Genomic DNA, 23,074 nt, shown 5'->3' with positions numbered 1-23,074 from the left:
ATCGTCGTGTTCCAGTATGTCCTGGCCTCTTCCCTTTCCAGCTTTGCTGGACCTTTTTGGATAAGCAAAGGTTACAGAATGAATCTCACAGTCAAAAAAAAGGTATTATTGCATTCAAAAGTAACCTTTTCCACAGGCTGAGCTGCAGCACGGGCCTCAGTTTCACACTGCCATGCTCTGGAGGACTTTCCTAGAGACACTGTGGGGACAGCATTCATTGCCAGCGCATACCTGGGCTTTTCCCAACTGTCCCTTCAAACCATGGGATGCAATGCCCCGGACAGGATGAGATGCTCCGTCTGTCACCAGGTGACAGGCTCAGCAGTGGTGACAGGCTGACAAGGAGAATATGTCACAGCAGTAACTAAGACTTCAAACAACCACTGAAGCAGACCTGAAGCCGAAGAAAGGATGAAAAGCATACGCACGTGCTGGTAAGCCAGAGCACACTGTACCCAGCGGCACTGGGTGCATTCAGATCTTGTGAGAGGTGCTGAACAGGCAGCTTCAACGCCTTTTCCTTGCAGGGACAGCAGCAAGTCAGGGTTGGTGTTTTCCATTGGGAAGTGCTGTCTCTTCTGGGCAGGCTGGTACCTTGGTGGCCAAGGGGGCCAGCCCAGAGGACTGTCCTGCTGGGCACCGCGGCCTGTTGAGGCACCAGAGTGAGAACAATGCCAGGGTTCACACAGACATCTTTATTTTCACATTTCTGCACGTATGCAAGGGAATGTTCTTTCTCCTGGGATGGGATGGCAGACATTCCCTACAGAACGGAGCTCAGCAAATGTTATATATATATATATATATAGTGTTCTTCTGCATTTCTCCATGTGTCAGAATGGATGTTTACAACAAGCAGTTCTAAAGGGACACTGTGAGGTTTTACTTTTTTCTCTCTAGTATAAAACAGGGTTTGCATTTTTCTTCAATTCAATCGCCTGCTCTCCTGGTTATACCTAACCGTAAATGCTGAAAAGCTTGTAAGCGTTCAATATTTATTACTCCAAGATACTATCAGTGATGCAGGTAGAACATTTCTGAACTCTTGTTTCCACCAGGGCCAGACTACCAGGTGTATATCAGTGCACCAAACAGAAGAGCACCTCTGAACCAGTGACACAAATAAATCATTAGTGTGTAAATGTTATACTCACAGCACGGTTCAGCAGTTTAAGAGCCTCTGTGAAGACAGATATGGGTTTATAAGAGACCTGCTTTTAGGTTTCACTGTAGATTTTAAACCTGACAGTGTCCCTTCAGAAAAAAGTACATAATTGGGCTCAAGAAAGGACACCCTCCTACAGGCATTTTCTTTTTATTATTAAAAACCAATGGTTTAAAAACCATTCAACAGAATTTAATACAAATTGCCATTGGAGAATAGCATTTGTAAGAGTGAAGCTATACATTGCTGCTCCGTTAACATGGCTTTAGTTATCACAATAATATATTTGCACATTGTCTTAGGTCTTCCATGGCAGCTCCACGAAGAAGAAGAGGTTCTTACACTGCTGTTATCATCTTATCAGAGCTCACACATGGACACAAAGGTGTTTGCTCTCAACATGTGTTGCAGTCAGGCAGTGCCAAAGCTCTGCCCATCATGCTTGAACCTCAGGATTTCAGTACCCCAGGTTTATAGTTTGACTTGTGATTACTCACAATATTGCAATGTATTCCAAGTAACAGGAAAACAAACATCAACAGTAACAGGCATTATTTTTGCATTATTAATCACATCCCTAGTTTTCAACAGATTGTTGCCTAAAACGTGTGTTAGAAAGGCTCTTTTTTTGTAACTAATGAAACTGTCAGACTAATGACTCAGACATTATTTAAACATTCACAGCTTTAAGGACATTTGCACAGCTGATAACACTGACACACAGTCTAACTGTAACTTAGAAGCCAGCATAGTAACTACCTTCCACACGCTGGCAGTAGGTTGTATGATGGCGTGAGATTAGAACAGCATACTATGTTTTATTCAGAAAGCCATCGTAGTATTTGCCATAAATATTGCAAGCCCCATTTAGGAGCGATGGGAGGCTTTGCAAGTTTACAAAGTAACGTTACAGAAAACACAAAAAACAAACCCCAAAACATTTCCGTGCAGGGAACAGCTCTCTCACAGTCACTGGATCTCTGTCATCTGCTGGCTGGAGCACAGATGCTATAGACGCATGTGCGGTGCCTGGAAAACCTGGAGGCCTGCTCTGCACTAGTGCATACCAGCTTCTGGCCAGTATCAGTGGGATCAGAGCCAAACACAGGATAAAAACAGTGTCACAAAGGCAGCGACTCTGCCACAGGCAGAATTTACAGTCAGAGCTCTGTGAAAATGAAACTACCGTGTGTCACTTTGCAAACCCTCCTACCTCAGCTACAACGGACTTGGGAGGTAGCAACAACAGGCTGAACGTCAGGAATGTACAGGTGGGGTCTGGAGTCCTGTGAGACCAAAACCAAACTTAGTTACGCCTCAGGGACACAACCAGCACCAGTGTGACCCTCTCTGCCCAATGCACCCCTGTTGTTACTGGGAGTAACACAGCAGGGCTGAAAAGGAGATGCCAAAACTGCAGGGTCACTCCTGGCAGCCTGATGTCAGCAACGCACTTGAGCACGCGCTGAGAGGAACACGCACGTGTTTGAAGTGTGTTTATAAACTGGAGCCACACTCAACAAACCGCAGTTACAGCCCCTATGACACAGGCACCCCTGCACCACCCAAATAGCACTTCTGCTAGCGGAGACACACAAAAACAGAGCTGAGGCCAAATTCACTGCAGCAAGTTAGCTCTGGGGACCTTCGTAGCATGCAACTAATAACGTTTGCTCTTGAAAAGGCACACTGACAGCTTTCCAGGCTGTATGTGCCGTCTCCTGACAAACATGGAACAACTGCGTACCTTTATTTTTAGCGCTTCCCCTCACCTGAAGTCAGCTGCTTAGGCTGCGAACATACAGATGCTCTTTAGGTGTGGGGGTAAAAGTCATTGTTTTAAATTCTGCCATCTGCTAAAGCGATTGCAAGAAGAACCAAGAAGGAACATTGTGCATTACTTCAGCTACAACTGATGTCTTGGTCAAGTGCCTACTGAATAAAAACTACATAGACATTACAGGACGACTGAAGAGCAAAGCTGCTCTCACAGCATTGCACGGATTCTGCATGTTACTGGAGTTGCTCTGCTCTGTATCATTGCTAGGGAAGAATTAAAGTTATTTGTGTGAAAGGCAAAAAGTAGGGTAGGCCAGGGTGTCATTCCTGTGTCCATGTAACTTCACACACCTGAATAGCACTTTTGACAAGTGGGCATCTTAAAGAGCTAAAAGTTAAGACTACATAGAAGCGTATGGAGAAGCACAGTAAGAGGGGAAAATATCCTATCCTGGGGATCAGCCTAACATTACACTAGTACTGATCAGACCTACTCCTATGATCAGGAATACTTCAACAGATTACATTTTTATAAAATATAGGGCTAAATGAGGCATTCTCTATATTTTGTATTATAAAAAGCTTCCATTTCCATAATTTTTAAAATATATCTTCACTGCTAATCATATATTTGCAATATAGTATCTGATATAATAAAAATATATGCTTACTGGATGGGAGCGATGTAGCACTACTGCAGGGACCCTCCTTTGTGCTTTTGAGCAGCTGGAAAAGTTGGCTGTTCCCCTCCTTCCCTTGGTTTCTGAGCCATAAATCTGGGTACAGCAGCAGCATGCTGGTGTGTCAGCTTTAAGAGTCTTCTGCAAAGCAGGCTCTGACATGTTCCTCAGCTGCCAAATAATCTACTGGGCAAAATTCAACCACGATTCTTGCTGTTTACTACTTAGAAAACCCAGCTCCCCAATCCAACGCTTATCTGGCATTAGAAAGTGAAAAGGACCTGTGCAATTCATGCAATTGCCTTGTAGGATAAAAGATTCTTCTACAGAAGATGTTAAACTACCCAACAGGACATACGGGCCTGGCAGTGGATTCTGAGACTAACAGCAATTACGTTGATCCCAATTAAACTTAGAGGGCACTTGATGTGGAAACACAGCTGAATTATCTGGGCCCCTTCCTGCACTAAGAAAACTGGAAAGCTTATATAAATCTGTAAAGTAGGCCATGCTATACTGTAACATCCAATGGAAAAATACATTCAAATGATGAACCTAGGAAGTGTGTGCCAAACTACACCAAAAGGACCATAGAACATAACCATGGCGCTGCTGAGATGCACTCTAGAGAATCACTTTTTGTTCCACTACGTGCTGGACTGCAGAAGGTGGCCGGTACCAGTGCAGGTATTCATCTCCCTGTACCAGCCCTTATAAACTTGCCTGGTCTTGCAAGAACTTCCCATCATTGAACAGAATTTGTTCTGTATGATATTTATATGTGCAACACATGCTTATTTTTTTCTGGCCCACCCTGATGAAGACGATGATTCTCTGGTTAAATGTGGTCAGAAAAATCTCCACAGAACGGCATGTGGCACCAGTGCATGTGAGAGGAGAAGCAGGATCTCTGCAGAAATGGGGATATTGGCCACATGGGCTCTCTGCTTAATGTCCTAGGTACATACATTGTTCTTTTTTTTCTACAGACTGCCTTAGTAGATTTTACTTTTGTCAAAGCAGATTAATGGCAAGGCATCCATAAAACAATTTGCCCTATGGTAGTATAGACTGAGATTTTCGCTTGCAATAGATTGCTGGGTAAGCTATTGGCATGTGCTATCATAGGTGATCAAGCTTGCTAGATTAAAAGCAGGACTTGTGCCTAGCAAACAACACTGTGGATTACTCATTGAACTTCGAGCAGCAGTTCTCTCTTGTCAGGGTTTATTAAAATATTCACATGCTTCCAAAATGAAACAAAGGTCCACCGGTGTCTCCTGGGGAGAAGAGGTGGGATCGGTTGCATTCAGTTCCCATTTGGTTGGACATGTCATACAAAATCCTCACACACTGAACATGGCTCAACTGTAAAAAGCTTTCACCCGAAGGGAGATCTCTGTTACACAGAAAGTCTGTGACTCCTCCAGCGCTCAGCCGGCAGCGTTACATCACGTTCTCGAAGAGCTGTAAGGACCGCATGATATTGTCATCCTGAAAACAACGAGAACACACTTTTACAAAGGCAGCATGGACAAAAGTGACTTGTAACTTTGCATGACACGGGGGAGCTCTGCAGGTGCAACTGCAGGCAACAGTCTTGCTTTCATAATGCTTTCCATCCTCTGGATGCGCTGGAATTGATGCAGTGATCAGGTCCTGATTCAGCAAAACAGCTGTTTCTGAGACCTTGGTCAGTTTGAAGCACGCAAACACAGGATCTTCTCAGATGCTTGATGAAGAAAAGCAGAACTAGCACTGAGCTTGTGACTGTACTGAGCACTCCAGTGCCCAGCTGCATTTCATGGACCCTGGATTTACAAATATGTACATAGCCAATATGCTTCAGCAACCCAAACAGAACTGCAGGTTTGAGCTGATCAGCAGGCTGCCTTGCAGGACCAATTCACTCCGGAAATACAACCAGCTCAAACCCCAAATAGAGGGAATCTCAGCTTCTCTGAGGTTCCTAGATCCAAATAACAAAGCTGGGAGACACACAAGGGAAACGTCAGACTGTTTCTTATTAGGCCTCGAAATTGTACTTTGAGAGAATAACCAGACTAATACTCAAAATCATAAATGATGATTCCCCATGCTCATGAGAATTAAATTATTCCAAAAGTTAAAGTAACTGCTTACCTGTGAAAATAATTTTCCACATTGAGCAACTTAAGAGCTCTATTGCAGCTCCTTCCTCTTATCTTATTGAGAGGCTGTGTCCATTTATCTCAGCTCTAACAGTTTGGTGGGCACTAGCACAAGACATCACCTTGCATGGGGAATCACTCAGCCTTTCTAAAGTAATGCAGGAGTTCACTGCTCATGAGCCATATCCTATGAGATGGCAGAGGTAAGCATTATAGTGCACTTGGTTTTGGGTTTCATAAAGCAAAACCAGTAGGGCTTGCTCCCACCTACCACGAACCCGCAGGTGACAGCGCATCAGTCTGCAGAACCCCTAGTGCAGGCGTGTCAACAGGAGCAGCCAGCTCTAGGGCAGAACATCAATCAAACTCTATCACAGCCAGAAGTAAAGCTGCTTCAGTACTGAGACCACTAAGCACACACACGTACATGCAGGTAAGTTAGGAATGTGAGTCACACACAACACAAATGATCAAATTAAATACAGAGAAAAAAGAAGGCAAACAATCAGGAGGGACCAAGAATGAAGAACATGAAAATAATTACCCTTATATTATGCATCTGCTAACAAGGATTTTGCCTCCTGAAGTCCCTGACTAAGAAGCAATTTGGATGTTGCCAGAGCCAGGCTAAACACAGAAGCAGCAGGAAGCCAGCCTAGCCCTCCACAGTGAGCGTTTGCCCATTGCTCAGGTACAGGAGAGCTGTCTGACTGCAGAGCAGGGAAGATCTTTCCAGGGAGACTAACATACACAGGAGGCTGGTCTGTAATTCCTTGCACCAATGGAAACTTTCCAAAATGCAGAGGCCATCATTGTACTGATTAAATATTGGAGTCATCTCTAAGCAAACATTCACACAGTTAATTACAGTCTAAGACAACAGACACTTGGCCCATTGCATGTTAATGCAGATGTTTGTCTTTGTGACACTGCTAAAACACACACCTTACATAAAGAAATAAAGCACTGTGCTGAGGTGCTGGCACAGGGTGCCCAGGGAAGCTGTGGCTGCCCCATCCCTGGCAGTGTTCAAGGCCAGGTTGGACACAGGGGCTTGGAGCAAGCTGCTCTAGTGGAAGGTGTCCCTGCCCGTGGCAGGGGCTGGAGCTGGAGGACCTTTAAGGCCCATTCCAACACAAACCAGGCTGGGATTCTATGATACTAGCAAATATTTATTACAGCCAACCCAGTGTATGGAATTTACAAAAGAGTTTATTGCCAAAACAGAAAAATAAATTAAAACTGTTGCTGTGATTACAGCATTTGCTCTGAATGGTTGTCCATGAAAACATCAAGTGGTTTTAGAAGCCAGCGCTGCAATTAGAAGCTTTTGAGAGACCTTCAGCTCTGGGCAGTTCCAGCAATACGGTGTCTGCTAATGTCACCCAGGGGCAGCACACAGAGACAGTATCAGCCTCTTGACAAAACCAGCCCCCCACCCATGGAAGGGAAAAGGAAAAAGACAAGGAGAAGACCTACGGGAGTTTCAGGGTGGTGGGAGCTTTTTCTGCAGTTATCTGCTTTTCTACATGACCAGGTGCTGCAGCTCACTCAGGAAAATAAAAGGTTTCACAGAGCACCACCAGAAACTCCATTCTGAAGCTGCTTTTTTTCAGCAAGCAAAGGAAACCTGGGATCCCGAGCAGGATCTTGTAAATGCTGGGGCATGGGCTTGACCTGTCATTGCAGTTATGATGTTGTCCTTACCTCCTGACACGATTCAATAAACTCATCTAAAGTTACAACACCATCTTTGTTTTTATCCATTTTCTGCAAAATAAAAGAAAATAAATAATTGTTTCCATAGCTAGCACTGCAGTTATAGTACAAAATCTGACTTGATGCAGCCTGGTTAAACCCGAGGCACTTTATGAGCCTAGGTTACGGACTCTGTCATTGATTAAATTTGCCAAACGCTAAGGACTTGTTTACTCTGGCAGTTGGAGCACTTCTGAGGTCTCCAACTATTCCTTCATTGACATACACAGCAACCTCTGCCATTATTATGCCATTTATTTACTCACTGCCTCAACAAACAGCACCCATAGTCCTGTCTCACTTTACGGGCAGTTGAGAGAAGTACAGAAGTGCTGCAACACATGCATGGCCTTCAGACATGCTGGATATGACACATCCCAAAGCAAAGGGTTGGGCTAAGAGACACATGAGATGCCTATGGAGCCAGGAAATCAGCAGACACTGTAGTGTCAGGCTGAATGGATGCTAGTGTTTATTTCTGAATATATAGTGGGGCCTAGGATTGAACTTGGGGCTAACTTTATTGTAGAGTATATCAGTGCATGGTTCAAACGTTAAGAAAAAAACATCAAAAATCAAGTACCTGGAAGAATACTTCTACATGCTGCCTTGGTGCATCTTCCTTGAGCACTGGGTAGGTGTACTTTCCCATCATATCATAAATTGCCTTTACAATATCTGTCATTTCCTGCAGTAGTGTCATGCCAGCAACAACACAAAAGGAAAGATAATAGAAATGATAGTATATTTTTACTTTTTACTGTTCTTTTCTCCACCTTCCTGCTCCTATTACAAACCAGCACAGAGAATGCCTGTACATGGGCATGAAGACAGATGTATCGTATACAAGTTCAGCTATAAAGAAGTGCTTCTTTCTGGCGGTGCCATGACTTGGCCATGGCCTTGCTGGAGGCTCCTGCAAGCATGGGCACACAAGCCCATGACCAGTGGCAGTAACTGCAGACCCTGCAGGTACACACACCAGTCTGACGAGACAGACCAACGTGTGTTTGCAAAATATCTGAGGTTCCCATGCTCAAACCCACGGCCCCACGCAGGGAACAAGCAATACCAGGGGAGAAGATAACACCACGTGACAACACAGGATTTGGGGGTGGCGTGACTGCATCCAGTTCTTCAACAGTATCTCCTAGAGCAACCATGAAACCTTTGTGCCTCAGTCACCAATAGCTACTGTCACCAGGTAGCCATAAGTTATATTTTGCTCCTGTCTAAAGCAATCTGTTAAAGCCACTATAATATAGGAAAATATGTCTACAAAATCATGCGTTATAAGATCACTGTGCGCTTAACTTGGACATAGATAAATGCTCAAATCCAGTTTGGTTTGCATTTAAACTAGCTGCATGTAAAATTAATTGTTCTCTGCAACAGAAACCAGTTGTTCCCCTTCAGCAGTCACCCTTGGTTGTCAGGAACAGCCTTACCTCCTTGTTTATGTAGCCATCCTTATTTATGTCGTACAGGTTAAATGTCCACCTTAGCTTTTCATGAGCAGTTCCCCGTAACAGAATGGACAATGCCATCACAAAATCCTGTTCGAGGCAGAGAGAGGTGTGAATGTCAAGAATATCTTTTTCTAGGTCACCTTCTTTATATAATGCCAGTCAAAAGACATATTTTTGGATATAGGTTATGGCTTTCAATCTCTTCTAACTCCCTTTCCCCAAAATGTGCCATCTCTGACTGAAATCAGTGGACATATCGCCCACTAAGATACCCCAAGTACTGTCACACTACTAAATGAGTATGTGGTAACCATTCAAACCAGTAAAACAAAGTACTCAACTGCAGCCAATGCAAAAGCCAAGCTTATGATATGGGTTAGGCAGCTTAGCAAGGCTGGAAGGGCAGGAAGACAGAATGGGTGCTGCAGCCTTAAGCTCTCCTAGTCCTGAAGAGAGGGTGTTGAAAACAGAAGGTGGGGGGGTTAAGAACAGTTCCAGTCCAAGGCAGGTGGACTTAGAGTCTAATGTTGAAGACAGGGGCTGCTCCAGCTCCTCAGACACAGTGTGCTCCATCCACACTGATCATGCCCTAAACACTGCATGGATGTAAGCATGGCAAAATATGTGTGGGGCTTTTTAAGGGTAGTGCCCTCTGCTCCAGTGGCCATTTCCCTGCTGCAAGGAGTCATCACTCCTGCCTGGTTAAACACAGCTGGACCCTGACTGAGGAAGTAGAAGCCGTTGCTTTCTTACCTCCAGATCTAGGGTGCTGGTGAAGAAAGGAAGAAAACCCATGATTTTTTAACATGCCCATCTTGAGAGAGGTGGAGAGAACCCAAACTCCTCTAACACAGAGAGCCACAGGTTTTGTTCTCTGGCAAAATCTCTCAGACATGACCAGATACAATTCCCACCACTTGACTCAGGCTGGGACACAGCATTTGAATTGTATTTTCTTGTTTACAGCAAAGTTATCGCTTCCAAGGTTTACTGTTCATACTGCATGGTAGCTCAGGCACTGCAAGCAGCATTGCTATGGGGATTTGTTGGCACAGGCAGAGCTTCAAGCTAACAGAGCTTTACAGTTCCTGATACCTCGTTTAATGCACTGGATCTGCCTATGTTCTCTCCATTAGCATGAGGCAGTGCATCGCTCAGAAACCTTTGCTCCTTTTTACCAAGGCTCAAATTTGCTGAACAGTACAAAAAGTACAAACATGCTGATGCCTGACAACCACTAAAGAGACAGGTTTGCCAGGAAGGAAAGCTCAGCAAGCTTTTTAAATACTTATCTAAGCATTTTCCCCGTGTCTCAGTCTGTTCAGGTTTCTGGAAGATTCTAACTACTGAGTAGCTGCCATATGCAAAACTCCCACTGCAGCCATCTCTACAGAGACCCACATATACATATGATAACATTCCCATTTCACATTTGACAAATGAACAGAGTTCCCAGTGTTACCTGGAAATGACCAGAGTTCTTGGCCATTTGGCAGCAAAGGCAAGACTGCCTGTGATTGCTGGTTTTATAATCACAGTAAACTCGCTTCAAATCTATGAAATTCATCCTTTACAGGTCTGTGGCTTTGCTGCACTCCTACAACTGTGTGTGTGAGCTTGAAGTACAGCTGTTTGTAGTCACAGCAACAGGCCTTTTAGTTAAAGGTTTATAGCTTCCATTTGGTACCAAGTATCTGAAAGGCTTGCTCAATATATCAAATAACCTTAAAACAACCCGTATTCCAGGAATATACAAATATGACAGTTCAGACATGCAATGTGTGATGACTGCACAAGATACAAGATGTACTGGCTTTTCTTTGGTATCCAAATTCTCTGTGCAACTCCATCTGCATAGAGTAAAGTGAACCAGAATTTAAAATATCAACTGATTTTAGACTGAAACCTCTCCTGCATAATCCAATGACTCCTACTAGTTTACAATGAAGAATGGATGGAAAAGCTTAAAAATACAAAATGGAGAAAGGGGCATAAAAGGAGTATGCAAAACAATTACCTCAAACTTCACTGAGCCATTTTGTGCAGTGTCAAAAGCATTAAAGAGATAATGTGCATACATGCTAGCATCTGAAAAACACAAAGGGCACTCGTTGGTACAACAGTTCACTGTAACACATTATGAGGGGTCTAAACAACATTCCTTTTGCATAAAAACCAACCTTGTAGCAATACCAGATATCCTATCAACCAGTAAATGTTAGCATGGACTTGCATAATCCCCATGCCCTACATTAAGACAGCCTTGAAATGTAAGAGCGTTTATGACAGTAGAAACAATCTGGATTATGGGGCTGGACCTGAAATAATGAGTTAAAAAAACAAACCAAACCAAACCATCCAAGAATATCGCTGTGGCAAATGGAGCAGCAGCACTGGTCAGAAGTACAGCAGAAGTATCAAAGAGTGATTCCAGTGTGTGTGCTGCCTTCCTCTGCCTTCCTGCTTTGTGTAGAGAAGATCCCCAGGGACTGTCCAACTTCGGAAGGGTCTAGTTCCACTACCTTGAGTTTGGACCATGAGTAACAAAAAGCAATCTTATCTGAGGTATAGTTTTGTCTTTTTGAATATTCAACTGCTGATTTTAGAGAGTCCTTTCTATTACGAAGAACAGTTTCTATGTCCACGTGAAGGATGGCTGTTAAAGGGGAAAAATCAGTAATGGGAGGCAGAAAAGAACCAAAGAGGTGTATGACTGTAAGACCTTCCTTGGCCTGTTCTCTGCTCTGGAGGCAATTCACACTGATCTCCTTAGTATTAGAGCCCAACTACTCAAGATGGAAGCAACTGACATTAAATGCCCTTGATTATTTCATTGCCATTCTAGGTGCCACACATTTTTTGCCTCTTCTATTCTTTGCTTCTAGCACACAGCATTATTCAAGCCTGAGTCTCCCTATTCAGTGTATGGGCATTGAGGTGAAGCCTGGTGCCCTGTGCTAGGTGGGCAGGCAGGCAATATGACTTAGCATGTCCTTATTGTGATCTCTGTGAAATGATCAAATAGTTTTACATTATTCAAATCCAGGAAAGTGTAACAGTAGGCAGAAAAATCAAATACTTCAGTTACTGTCCCCTGTAAGGACAGAATACGCTGCCCTGCAAAGAATACTCTCCTACATTTTTTGAGAAGGATTCTGAAATAACACCTTCAGAATTAAAACACTTATGGGACAGTCCTAAAAGCTCCCACTAAGCTAAACAGTGACCTAAAAACATTAAACTAGATGCTTATTTTCAACAGGGTATAATATAATACTAAATTCCTAGTATTACTTGATGCCTGGTTAGCAAAAATGAAAACCTGTCAAGGATAGGAGCCCTATGTAACAAATCCATCACAAGCCTGGGAAGAGGCTGCACAACGTTTCTATAACCCAGAGGTGCTTCACTCCCTCTGGGATGTACAAGTTTACCAGCACAGAGCCCTACAGAGAGCCACAGTGAAAGGATCTCTGAGGCATCTGAACTCTCACCATTTATGACACTAAAGTTACACAGTTTGGAAACCAAGTGAAAGAAAACAGTACAAAATACGAAACGGCCTGCTGCCAAACTGACATATTGTTAAGCAGGATTGAACTACCATCATCATTAAGGGAGGGTCAGAGCTCAAGGGAATGGAACACCAGAAAAGGGGTGAGGGTCTGTCAGGCTCAGGAGAGGTGGGAAAAGTTGTCTGTCCATGAAAAGATGAAGTATCTGTGCCTGCCTGATTTTCACACACAGGAAGGCAGAAGTCAGCCGAGGTGTGTCACAAAGGAGGCAGTACAGTTACTTGGGGCAAACTGAAAACACAAAATATATGTATAAATAAATTCAGACCATACTGAAATTTAATGTAAACTTTTCATAGGTGTGCATCTTTGAGGCCACATACATTGTGAAGCATAGATATAACATGGTTTGTCTTGAAATGTAGTTGAAAAAACACTTGTTAATGGCTTTCTGAAGGTACATGCACATGCACACATAGGCTTTTGTAGAAACTTCAGCCATTATTCCACAATGAGTGCATTCTGCAGCTACTATAGAGTGGAATACAGAATCATAGGATCATTGAGATTGGTAAAGTCCTTTAAGATCATCAAGTCCAACCATTAACCCAGCACTCCCAAGTCCACCACTAATGCATGTCCCTCAGTGCTACACCTACACGTCTTTTAAACACCTCCAGGGATGGTGACTGCACCACTGCCCTGTGCAGCCTGTTCAGTGCCTGACAGCCCTTCTGGTAAACGTGTTTTTCCCAGTATCCAGTCTAAACCTCCCCTGGTGCAGCTTGAGGCCATTTCCTCTTGTCCTATTGCTTGTTTCTTGGGAGAAGAGACCGAGCCCACCTTACTACAACCTCCTATCAGGCAGTTGCAGAGAGTGATAAGGTCCCCCCTGAGCTTCTTTTTCTCCAGGCAAAACATGTATTTGGAAAAGCCTCAAATACTGAATCTTTTACTGAAAAGCCACTTAAACCCATGCCTCATTCCTTTCAGTTTGAGACCAGCACCCCACAGAACACATTCAGTTAGAACAACATAGAGATTATTGATGTCTTTCAAAGGTAAGCATATGTTGAGAGGTTTAATACAACACTTTGATATTCCAGTACATTCCATCACCCTGTTCTTAGTCACACAAACACTAAAGTGATCATTTCAGGTAGCTAGAAGTTCACACATCAACTAAGAACTGCTTTAAGAATGTTGGGAAGGTTTTGATTAATTTGCAGGCCAAAATGAGGGCTGGGATTCTCCTGTGCTAGATACTACATGCACAGCAATCCACAGCACACACAGAGGGGAAGTGATTTAGCTTTCTGCCGTCTAGAAAGTCAGTACAAAACACCCCATCAATCCCGTTTCCATCTGGGACTTAGGGAACAAAGAGCTGACAACTAAGGGCAATCTTTAATGTGGATTTGTCCATTCCTGTGAAATAACTGTTCAACTGCACTAAGTAATTTTATGACCTTGATGTTTGTGCTTCTGTTTAGGATCCTGCAAAGGTGAAGCTCAATCCACATTTCTTACACAGATTACCTGAAGGAGTTTTGCAGCCAGCTGGCAGTAATGAATGTTAAGGCATGCTTCAAGAAACCTGCCAGATGCAAAGTACTCTGCTTACCTCCATGAGGAAAAAACTGTGCATAGATCTGTTTAAATGCCTCTTCATTAACAACCCCACTAGGACATTCCTGTTGGAAAAACAAAAAGAAGAACAAATATCAAGCAAAAAAAACAACCCCAACACTGTAAAGGTTCATTTGCAAAACTCTGCAAGCCCAAAGAGAGCAATTAAACAAACGACACTGCTGTTCTCCCAGGGCTCTGGGCATGCAGGCTGTGCAGCTGGAGACATTAAAATCATTCCGAGTGCAGCTTCATCTCATGCTCTTGTTTCACCATTATTAACATTTCTTAGCAGTATTTTCAGCAGTGTTTAATCGCTGCTCTATAGGACAACCAGGAAAGGCACCTCATGCCTTCCGTCAGGTGAAACTTCCATCATATAATTACAGATAATGTTAGGGCCAGCTAACAGTGCATGGTCTGATACCTCCACCTATATGAATTCATTAATCATAGAATGGTTTGGGTTGGAAAGCACCTCAAGATCATCCAGTTCCGACCTCACCCTAGATCATGTTGCCCAAGGCTCTGTCCAACCTCAATAATTGTCAGTCGTCAGTGGGAGGCTGTATCCAGAAATGTGACACCAGCTCCATGGAGGCTAATGGTATGGACTATACTGGTAAGTCCATATGAAGAAGCATCAGTATTAGGCTGATAAACATTAGACCATTCTTAACCTGTTTATCCACTCAGTCTTCCATAAACTTCTGAGAAGCCAGACTGTGCCCACGCACATTTTGTAACCTGTGGGGTTATTTAAGCTCTGGCACTGGAATGCAGAGCACTGCATTTCACTTGTGGCTGCTTCAAATGAGGGCAAACTCTTAAGAAAAGGGTGGCAGATTTTCTGTCCTGAACTTCCTGACCTACTAAGTAAGTAGCCCCATGGGGAAGGGAAAAGGGGATTGATGTCCGGAGGGCTCACACTTGCTCTACCTTCAGCCAAGCAAAATCCAGGTTGTTACCTCATTACCTCTGTTCAGACTGAGACGTTGGGGTAGCACAAATAAGCTTGGGGATGAACATAAATGAGTTTGAGAGAGCACAGTGCTGCTCAGCCCCTATATTACATCTATAATGCCGATGGTAGCATTACAGGTTGTTGAATCTGAGATGAGTAAACTTAGGAAGTCTAAGAAAATCCCTTTGAATTTTTGACATAAAAAGCTGGAGGATGATTCAAGTCTATGACTTATTTATGGATGAGTTCTTTAGATACCTTTTAAGAACAAAAAGGACTTTGATAAGAAATTCTTCAACTATGAAAAGCCTATAAAGGAAAAGCAGCATTTTTCCAGCCTCTGATCTGCCAGTATCACCTGCTGCTGTGCATTCCAACCATGGAAAAGGACAGAACAAACAAGTGAAATCACTTTATACTGTGCACGTCAAGGAAGGAGAGCAAGGAGGGGTACTTCAGGTGAAAATGAGGCAGTTCCTTAATCACATACCTGTTTGCTATTGAATTAGGGTGATTAGGTTGGAGTTCCTTGCTCCACTGCAGAAATCCTGTGGTATCCTACCCACTATGTAGGTAAAATCCATCAGTGATCTGAGAAGATTTGAGCTAAATAAAAGATAATTTGTTGCTTGAAAATCCCTGAAATGATCTTTTTCTCTGCATCTGCATGTCCTGACAAGTGCCCTCCCACTGGTTATGTTGAAGTGTCCCAAAGCTGGCACTGTAGCCTTCACCTGGCTGGGGCCATCCCTTCTCCAGCAGCACTGCTCAAGGCCTGTTTCACAGCAAGGGGATAAAAGGACCAATTGGATTAGCTACAGAGGGGGCTGCAAGGGCTGAGCCTTGTGTTTTCATTTACAGACAAAGCTGACAAAAATTCCTGTTTAGATGAATATCCTCAAAATATGCCAAAGCTCCTACTAAAGCAGCCAGTGCCTGTTCTCTTTGTCACGAGAAAAGTGGTTACTGCTCCGTCTGCCTGTGCCACATCTAATGAGCTACGAATCATTAAAAGAAGAAGAATTAATTGAATATAACAGCTAAAATAAAAATGTTCTTCTGAAGTTCACATTTCTTAAAGCTTGTAATTTAATGTAAATGAAATAATCACCTATTTATTTATGGTAGCTTGTGACCATCAGTCAGACCACCTACCGGGTAACTGGAGTGCTGCTGTTCCACGACTTACACTGGGCCCTTGCACAGCTGTAGAGTATTTGACCAAATTGTCATTCTTTTTAAAATGAAGCCTAGCACAGCATTTAACCTTCCTTTCCATCGTAGTGCTACTGGCCCGAGTAGTGCTGCCCCAAGTGAAGATGCAGCTCTTTCTCTATTCTTGATAAATACAACTATATATTCACTAAGAAGCATCGTTTTGCATGCTTAAGGCTAGTGTACACATGTTTGGGCTCATTCTTTTCTATATACTTTCCACAGTTGTAGAGTCCATTGGGCCTCTTCCACACTATATTAAAGCCTGTGTTTGCCAAGAGCCCCAACCCAGCACCATCCACCCTGAGGATGAAGCTGAAGCCTGTGAAGGGCAGGTTGGTGCTGCACACGCTGCCCTTGCAGAGGCAGGGTTTTCTGTGGCAGTTTCAGCCATTATGCATCATTGAACTGTCTCAATTTCCACACGATCCTTTTGCTTCTGATGCTCCATCTGGAAGCCAAATGAAACGTTTGCAGCAAGCCTCCAGGAGTGCTGGGCAGAGGCAGCGCCGACATTGATCAGCCTGCTTAGCTCAGTGTAACTGGATTGCTTTCAGACACATATGCCTGTTCCAATTCATTTGCACTTAATTGATCACAATTTTGCTTTTCTAAGAGCCAAATAATGCTCAAGTGGCCTCATTAGTGCTCCAGTACTACTGAATTCAGCTGACTCGCAAGAAATCTGTTATGAAAGGAGCAGGTAAGCTGAGTGTCAGTTTGAGTTCCACTGATGCTGACAAAGCCTTACTCATTCACGAAAACGTTCTTGGCAGTATGGAAAAGCACAGTGCCTCACCATAACAGTCTGCCTCCAGTGGCAGGGAATTAGATTCAGGCAAACACCTTGCATTGCTATAACCTACGAACTACCTACCTTAAAACAAGAACAGTGTTCCACAGTTTTGGGATTGCTAAGCACGGAACCAACCCCTCATCTTCAACAAACACTGGCACTGGCAGCATGAGTCATGCCTTTGAATCTACCCTCTTGGAACTCTTAACTCTTTCCAAACAGGAAACCACAAAGGAGCTGAATCCACGTTAAAAATAGAACCTCCCAGCACAAAACAACCCGAAAAGGAAATCAAAGAGAAGGTCACTTGCTGTTCTTTCTCCTGCTGGAATCAGAAATGAGCTTCATCAATTGCTTCCAAAGATGAGCAACGTGCACAAGCAGGGATCAGCAGCAAAACTGAAATGGGGCTGAACATAACCTGCTCACCTGGCTGTTCTCACCAGAACAAAGAGGAGCACCCAGGGGACTGATCTCCCCCCTCTTGTTCCATAACTGCTCCCTAAACTTTACTCCTGTGGGGAGCAGAAACTTCCTTCTCCTGCCAGCCTATGCCTGGTCATGTCCATTTTGTTCCTGTGCCAATACTGCCTTTTAGCTCAAACAGTGCTCTCTCCGGATGTATTTATAGACAGCAGGTAACACATTCTATTTTGTTGAGCTAAACCAAGGCAAGATCCACCAAAGGTTGTGCTGGGTTTTGCTGTCTCTCTTGCTTTGCTTGTGCAGAACCACAGCCAAAGAAATGAGTCCAAACACCTTAACCTGGCTCCAGTATGACAGCAGCTATCTGCAAGGTGCGAAACAGACTATTGCACAAATTGCACCCTGGGGGCAGAGATAACTGCAAAGATAAACATGAACTTTTGGTCCTGGTATCAAGAGATGTTGGAGGACATCTCACAACATTCCCTTTCACAACTGGAAAAGAAAGCTGATAGCAAAGAGAGAGGGAACACTTCCCTCTTGTCCAGGCAGCAAGCACACCAGCTTGAAGTGGGAAAGGATTTGTATTCAGTGGAAGTCACCATCAATATGGTGCAGAAACACCAGACCTGACCAGTGACACACTGGGAAGATTTTGAGGGCATAGGGAAACAGATTTGAGAGATGAAGTAAGAACAGGAATTAAAGCACTGAGAATTAGTGCCTAGAGGGTGCCCCAGGCTGTGCCGAACTGCCTTTGGTCAAACACCATCAAATCTATGTTCATGAGCATCAAACCTTCAACTCCTGTGACTGCAGCAGGGTTGAGCAGGGCCACATTCTCCCCTGTGCCTGTAAATGGCTCTGGGATTATCCAGGTGTTGCCTCATGATTAAACAGGACCTGTGCAGTCACCATGAGAAAGCCAGAGAAAAAAAAATGGCTGTATTCCCACAGGGATCTTGAATCTCCAGATGGCACTGTAACATCATCCCAAAAAGCAGATGGTTTGGTACAACAGCTGAGTCAGTTTGCCTGCTGTAAATAATTACTCACCCCATTGAAACCATAATTTACATGCTACAAATGCTAAAGCCACCCTTTCATGTCAATTTAAACCTTAGATATTAAAGCTTCATGCATATCATGTAGTAGCAGCTGGAGAAAACCAGACTGTTTGTCCTAGCAACCTGATATAAAACATCATCTTGTCAGCACTGCCTATTAATACCAAGACCTTCAGTGAGGTTTAGGAAAGGGGTTAGGTCATAAGTTAAATGCACTTGTCTATCACTCTTGCCCTGGGAGGTAATGCCTCTATACTGCAAAGTGATAGCAGAACTGAGAGGGGCAAGGGGTAAATATCATGGGTACTGAGAGCTGCAGAGCCAGCTCCTCCTGCCAGCACGGAGCACAGCAATCCAGCACGGGTCTCCCACCAAACAGCAGTACGGGAGGCACTTTGGAGATCTTAGCTAAACACAGCAGTTCAGAGCTCTCACTGCAGGCAGCTGTGTCACATCGGATGTCTGTTAGCCTGTCAAGCTGTCTCAAAAGCCAAATGATTTCTCGCTGACTGCCCAAAGCATGAAGACGTTTCAGGTATCGGTCTACAGTGGCTACAAAACTTCACACGCGGAATGAGCTCCTACGTGCAGCAAAGGCTGTACAAATACAAGACACGCACCAAAAAGAGAAGTACAGAAAGCTGAGTTGTGCCTTGTCCTGCTCAGGTGAGCGGTGAAATAAAGGCTGAAACCACCGGACTCCTGGGGGAAATCAAACGTATTTTGGTGATGTGATTCAAGGTAACTCCAAGAGCCTGTCAGAGAGAAAGGCCCCTCTCAATATCCAGCAGGTTTCTCTCAACACTTGCAGCTCAGCTTTCTTTTGGGAAGCTTTTACCCAATGGATTTGTTTTTCTGAGAGAAACGGCAGGATTTCACTGGGGCAGCAGCTGAAATGCTGGAGCTGTCCTGCAAGACGACTGAAACCCACCCCGTGTTTATTGAGCTTAATACTGATCTATTCATCATCATAAAAACATCACCTGGCACGAACCACCTGGGTGACTAAACCCAGACCCGCAGGCAACCATGTAATGAGTATTCATTCTTCAAGGGGCATAAAGCATCTGCTCCACGCAGCCTCAAAATTCCCTGTTTCTATTTATTATGACAAGTCCCTAAGAGGCAGCAGCAGGTGAGCTGGAAGCTGAGGCTCAGGGAGCTCCAGCCTCCCCGCTACCAGGGAGGATATGGCTGGTGGTTGACAAAGGCGAGGGCAGCGCCGCTCTGCCTACACAGACATGCCAGCTGGCATGGCTCCTGCTCTCACCTCAGTCTGTGGCCTCTTTCTTGTCTCCTCGGTCTTGATACCTTTTTACTTTTAATTTCTTTTTGGCTCCTGCCACTTCAGCTTAATCTGTTTGCACAGGAACTTATAGTCCTAGTGTGCTCTATTACATCATGCTGAAAGAGCAAGATTTCTGTAGCCAGAGAAAGGACACAAGCTAATAGCAAGCAAGCAGTACTGCTCATATTTGAACATGGGGAAGACAGCAAGAATTAAATAAGTACCCATGAAACATTTTCAGGTTATCTTGAAGTAGTGGCACAGTTGGGGAAATTGCAGTGTGCTTCCTGACATTTGGGCAACAAATTGAAGGAGAATATTATATGCTGAGTATTCACCCAAACCCAGTTTTAGGCAGATTATGGTGTCATAAATATTAGATGAAGTGGCAGATTGTGCTCATTTTGCTGTGGTAGGGGACATCTAGCACAAAACTGCAAATGTTTCACAGGGGAACGGCACATAATGCAGCTGAGCAGGGGAGGCTGGGGGGGACATACATACTGGACTCGGTTCTCTGCAGGATCATTCTTACATTTTTAAATCCTCTGTAAAGCACTTGAAGTTCTCTTTTAGTGAAGTTGGTTTGTGCTTCAAGCTGTTCCAGTCCTTCAGGTCTATGGCACACTGTAGTCATTTCTAATTCATCTTCAATTTTATCTGGAAGAGAAGACAGGAAAATATTTAGTTTGGTTGTTACCTTTGCTCTATTAACATGATGGATAGGACAGCCTGGAGTTCAAGAGCAACAGAGAGTAAAAGAAACCATCAACAGAACAGATCTCTATAACTGTTTTCAATCTCTTGAAAGCAAAATAAAAGTCGTATGAGTAAAGCAAAAGTTCACATTTTACAAGGCTGCCAATTGGCTCCCCATCTACAAAGCCAAAACTGGTGGTGAGAACAGAAGGGCAGGCAGCAGATATGTTGCTCCAAAAGGCAACGCCAGGTATTTCTTATCTAAATATTGAAACAGCGTGGAAGAATAGGCCTTTCAAAGTACCAGCTTTGAAAAAAGCTGTGCAAATACAAGTGAGAGAGCAGACGTGCTTAAGCATATTAGGCAACGGCATTATACTGAGGGTAAACAGTGAGGGAAGCTCTTCTGTTAACCAAAAAGCTTGCTATAGAGACACTAAAGGTCACCTTAATCCTAGGAGAAATTCAGACGATGTCCACAGTTGCTGAGTCTGGGATGAAACCAGCCTGCATTTGCGTGGATTTTTGGGGGAAGCAGATAAGAAATGAAAGATTCTGATACGCATTTTATTCAAGTGGATATCCTCACAAGGAAGAAAGATACCGACCTCCTGTATTGCTGTAATCTCACCTCTATTCTGATGCATGCTTTTACTTGTCAAGCCCATTTCCCCAGAAGGGTAGGCAATGCCCAAATATACACAGATGCTTAATGTGTGTCGTTTTGAGATTCTCTAAGCTTCGAGGATCAGATGCAGTTTTCAGGTGACATGAAAATCCCATCTACATCCAAAAGTGGCCTGGCATAAACCCCAACACCCCCCTTGTTATCAAACCAGCACAATTTATGCCCTGAACAAGTGTTTTAGATTATTGGGCTCAAGATACTACAGTAATTGCTGCTGAAAGACATGGATTTCACAAGAAACATGGAAGGAAATGGAGTCACTCTGAATGGGGGAAATGCACGAATTCAGAGCAGACTGGCTCAGTGAAAGAACAGGCCAGACTAAAGCTCCATTTTCATAAGTGAATTCTGTACATATATACGAATGTTATTAACGAAGGACACACATCACTGAGTGATAAAGGTTAATTCACATCAGTTCACACTTCCAGTATTAAGAGATCAGTTTGAAATCATGGTGTGTTCAGGCATCCTCCTAATCCACTGTGTCTGGAGCTTCACAGTCTGTGTTTGTGGGGCTTGAGCAGTGAAAATACATGCCTAAATACAGTGCTCAATGTCGCTTGCAAGGCAAGGAGATCAAGGAAAGAGGCTGTAACAGCATGGGGTAGAAGGGGAGTATCACAACCAGTTATGATGCAGAAAGCTTCCTGAGGTGGTAGGTGGCCAGAAGAGGCCTGAAGGAGCCACCTTCTCCTCACAAAGGGAAACTGAGAGTCTAGAGATTACAGCTCCTGTTAAAAAAAAAGAGATGGAAAAGGATGTCTGCTACAGGAAGAACAGATGTGGAATGGGAAATAAGGGGGGAAAGCCATTTTCTTTGAAGCACAACACATGCCACAAAATTAAGGAATGCAGAAGAAACTATATAGAGAGAAAAAAATGGGGAAGAAATTCCTTGAAATGAGGGAAGTGCAATGAGTGGCTGAAAAAAGGAGAGGAAATACATTTATAAGGGAGCCAGGTTACAGAGACTCAGAACTAATCCATACATTATATAGCAAATACTTCTTTTTTTACCTTTGGTTAACCGCAATTTACCTCAAACCTTTACAAAATGCAAGTAACACCTGGCTCCTCTCTTGCATGTTCCTGCTGTTCCCAATGCAATAAGCAGTTTACAAATGGCCTTGACGGTCACCTTGGTTTTCCCCGGCGAGCCATGCATTTTGTACTGTGCAGTATGTAAGCAAGTTACCTCCGAGCCTCTCTCTGCTCTTTAACCAGTTAAACACACCCAGCTTTTCACTGACATTTCCTACTGAGTCACTCGAGTTCTTTACAACTTCAGTCAATGGAAAAATCTAAGAGTAAAATACTGGCCATCTACTCTTTATATCCTATAATTCAGCGGGGAGGGGAAACCCAACAATCTATGCACTCTCAGGTAAGTGGTGAGGGTAATGGGGGAAGCCAGCCTGTTGGAATACTCTTAGGCTTGGTTTTATTTACCCTTACAGCATGGAGTTTCACGTGGTTTGTACAGAGGCAGGAAAGATCCAGCTGAGAAAAGTCACACTCTTTGCAAAAGCATTTTGATGTAACCGACTGGTTTTGGTGGGTCTTTAATTTCCCATATACTTTCCTCACCTCCTTAAGCAACCAGTGTTAGTACCCCTATATCAACCTGAACTTCCCTTGTTTTGAGTTTGAACATTACCCCTTGTCCTATTGCTTGTCCTGCAAGGATAGGTTTCCGCAACACTCAGTTCACAAGCTTTGGTCCCACAGGGCAGATATTCCTATGTTAAAAATAAACCAGATGACTGTTGTAGATTTGATTCTA

At 43.7% G+C, this 23,074-nt stretch overlaps 1 protein-coding gene across 10 annotated transcripts in view; it reads right to left on the bottom strand.

Moving 5' to 3' along the window:
• Positions 1-2,920: 2,920 nt before the first annotated feature.
• The window catches only part of KCNIP1 (potassium voltage-gated channel interacting protein 1), a 403,546-nt gene continuing 383,392 nt past the window's right edge, over positions 2,921-23,074 (bottom strand). For all 10 annotated transcript variants that reach the window (XM_062629223.1, XM_062629218.1, XM_062629224.1 and 7 more), the window contains 7 exons: positions 20,437-20,561; positions 14,141-14,210; positions 11,019-11,089; positions 8,981-9,088; positions 8,116-8,220; positions 7,482-7,544; positions 2,921-5,118 (listed from right to left, as the gene is read on the bottom strand). In XM_062629223.1, coding sequence (XP_062485207.1) covers positions 5,071-5,118; positions 7,482-7,544; positions 8,116-8,220; positions 8,981-9,088; positions 11,019-11,089; positions 14,141-14,210; positions 20,437-20,538 — 567 coding nt within the window. In that variant the 5' untranslated portion in view covers positions 20,539-20,561 and the 3' untranslated portion in view covers positions 2,921-5,070. The remainder of the gene's footprint in view (positions 5,119-7,481; positions 7,545-8,115; positions 8,221-8,980; positions 9,089-11,018; positions 11,090-14,140; positions 14,211-20,436; positions 20,562-23,074) is intronic.

The sequence above is a fragment of the Pezoporus occidentalis genome, unplaced genomic scaffold (genome assembly GCF_034315485.1).
Source record: "Pezoporus occidentalis ecotype Australia unplaced genomic scaffold, CSIRO_AGI_Poc_V1 ctg33, whole genome shotgun sequence".
NCBI lineage: Eukaryota > Metazoa > Chordata > Aves > Psittaciformes > Psittacidae > Pezoporus > Pezoporus occidentalis.
The sequence above is the reverse complement of the archived record's forward strand: the minus strand, read 5'-3'. Positions and strand labels throughout refer to the sequence as shown.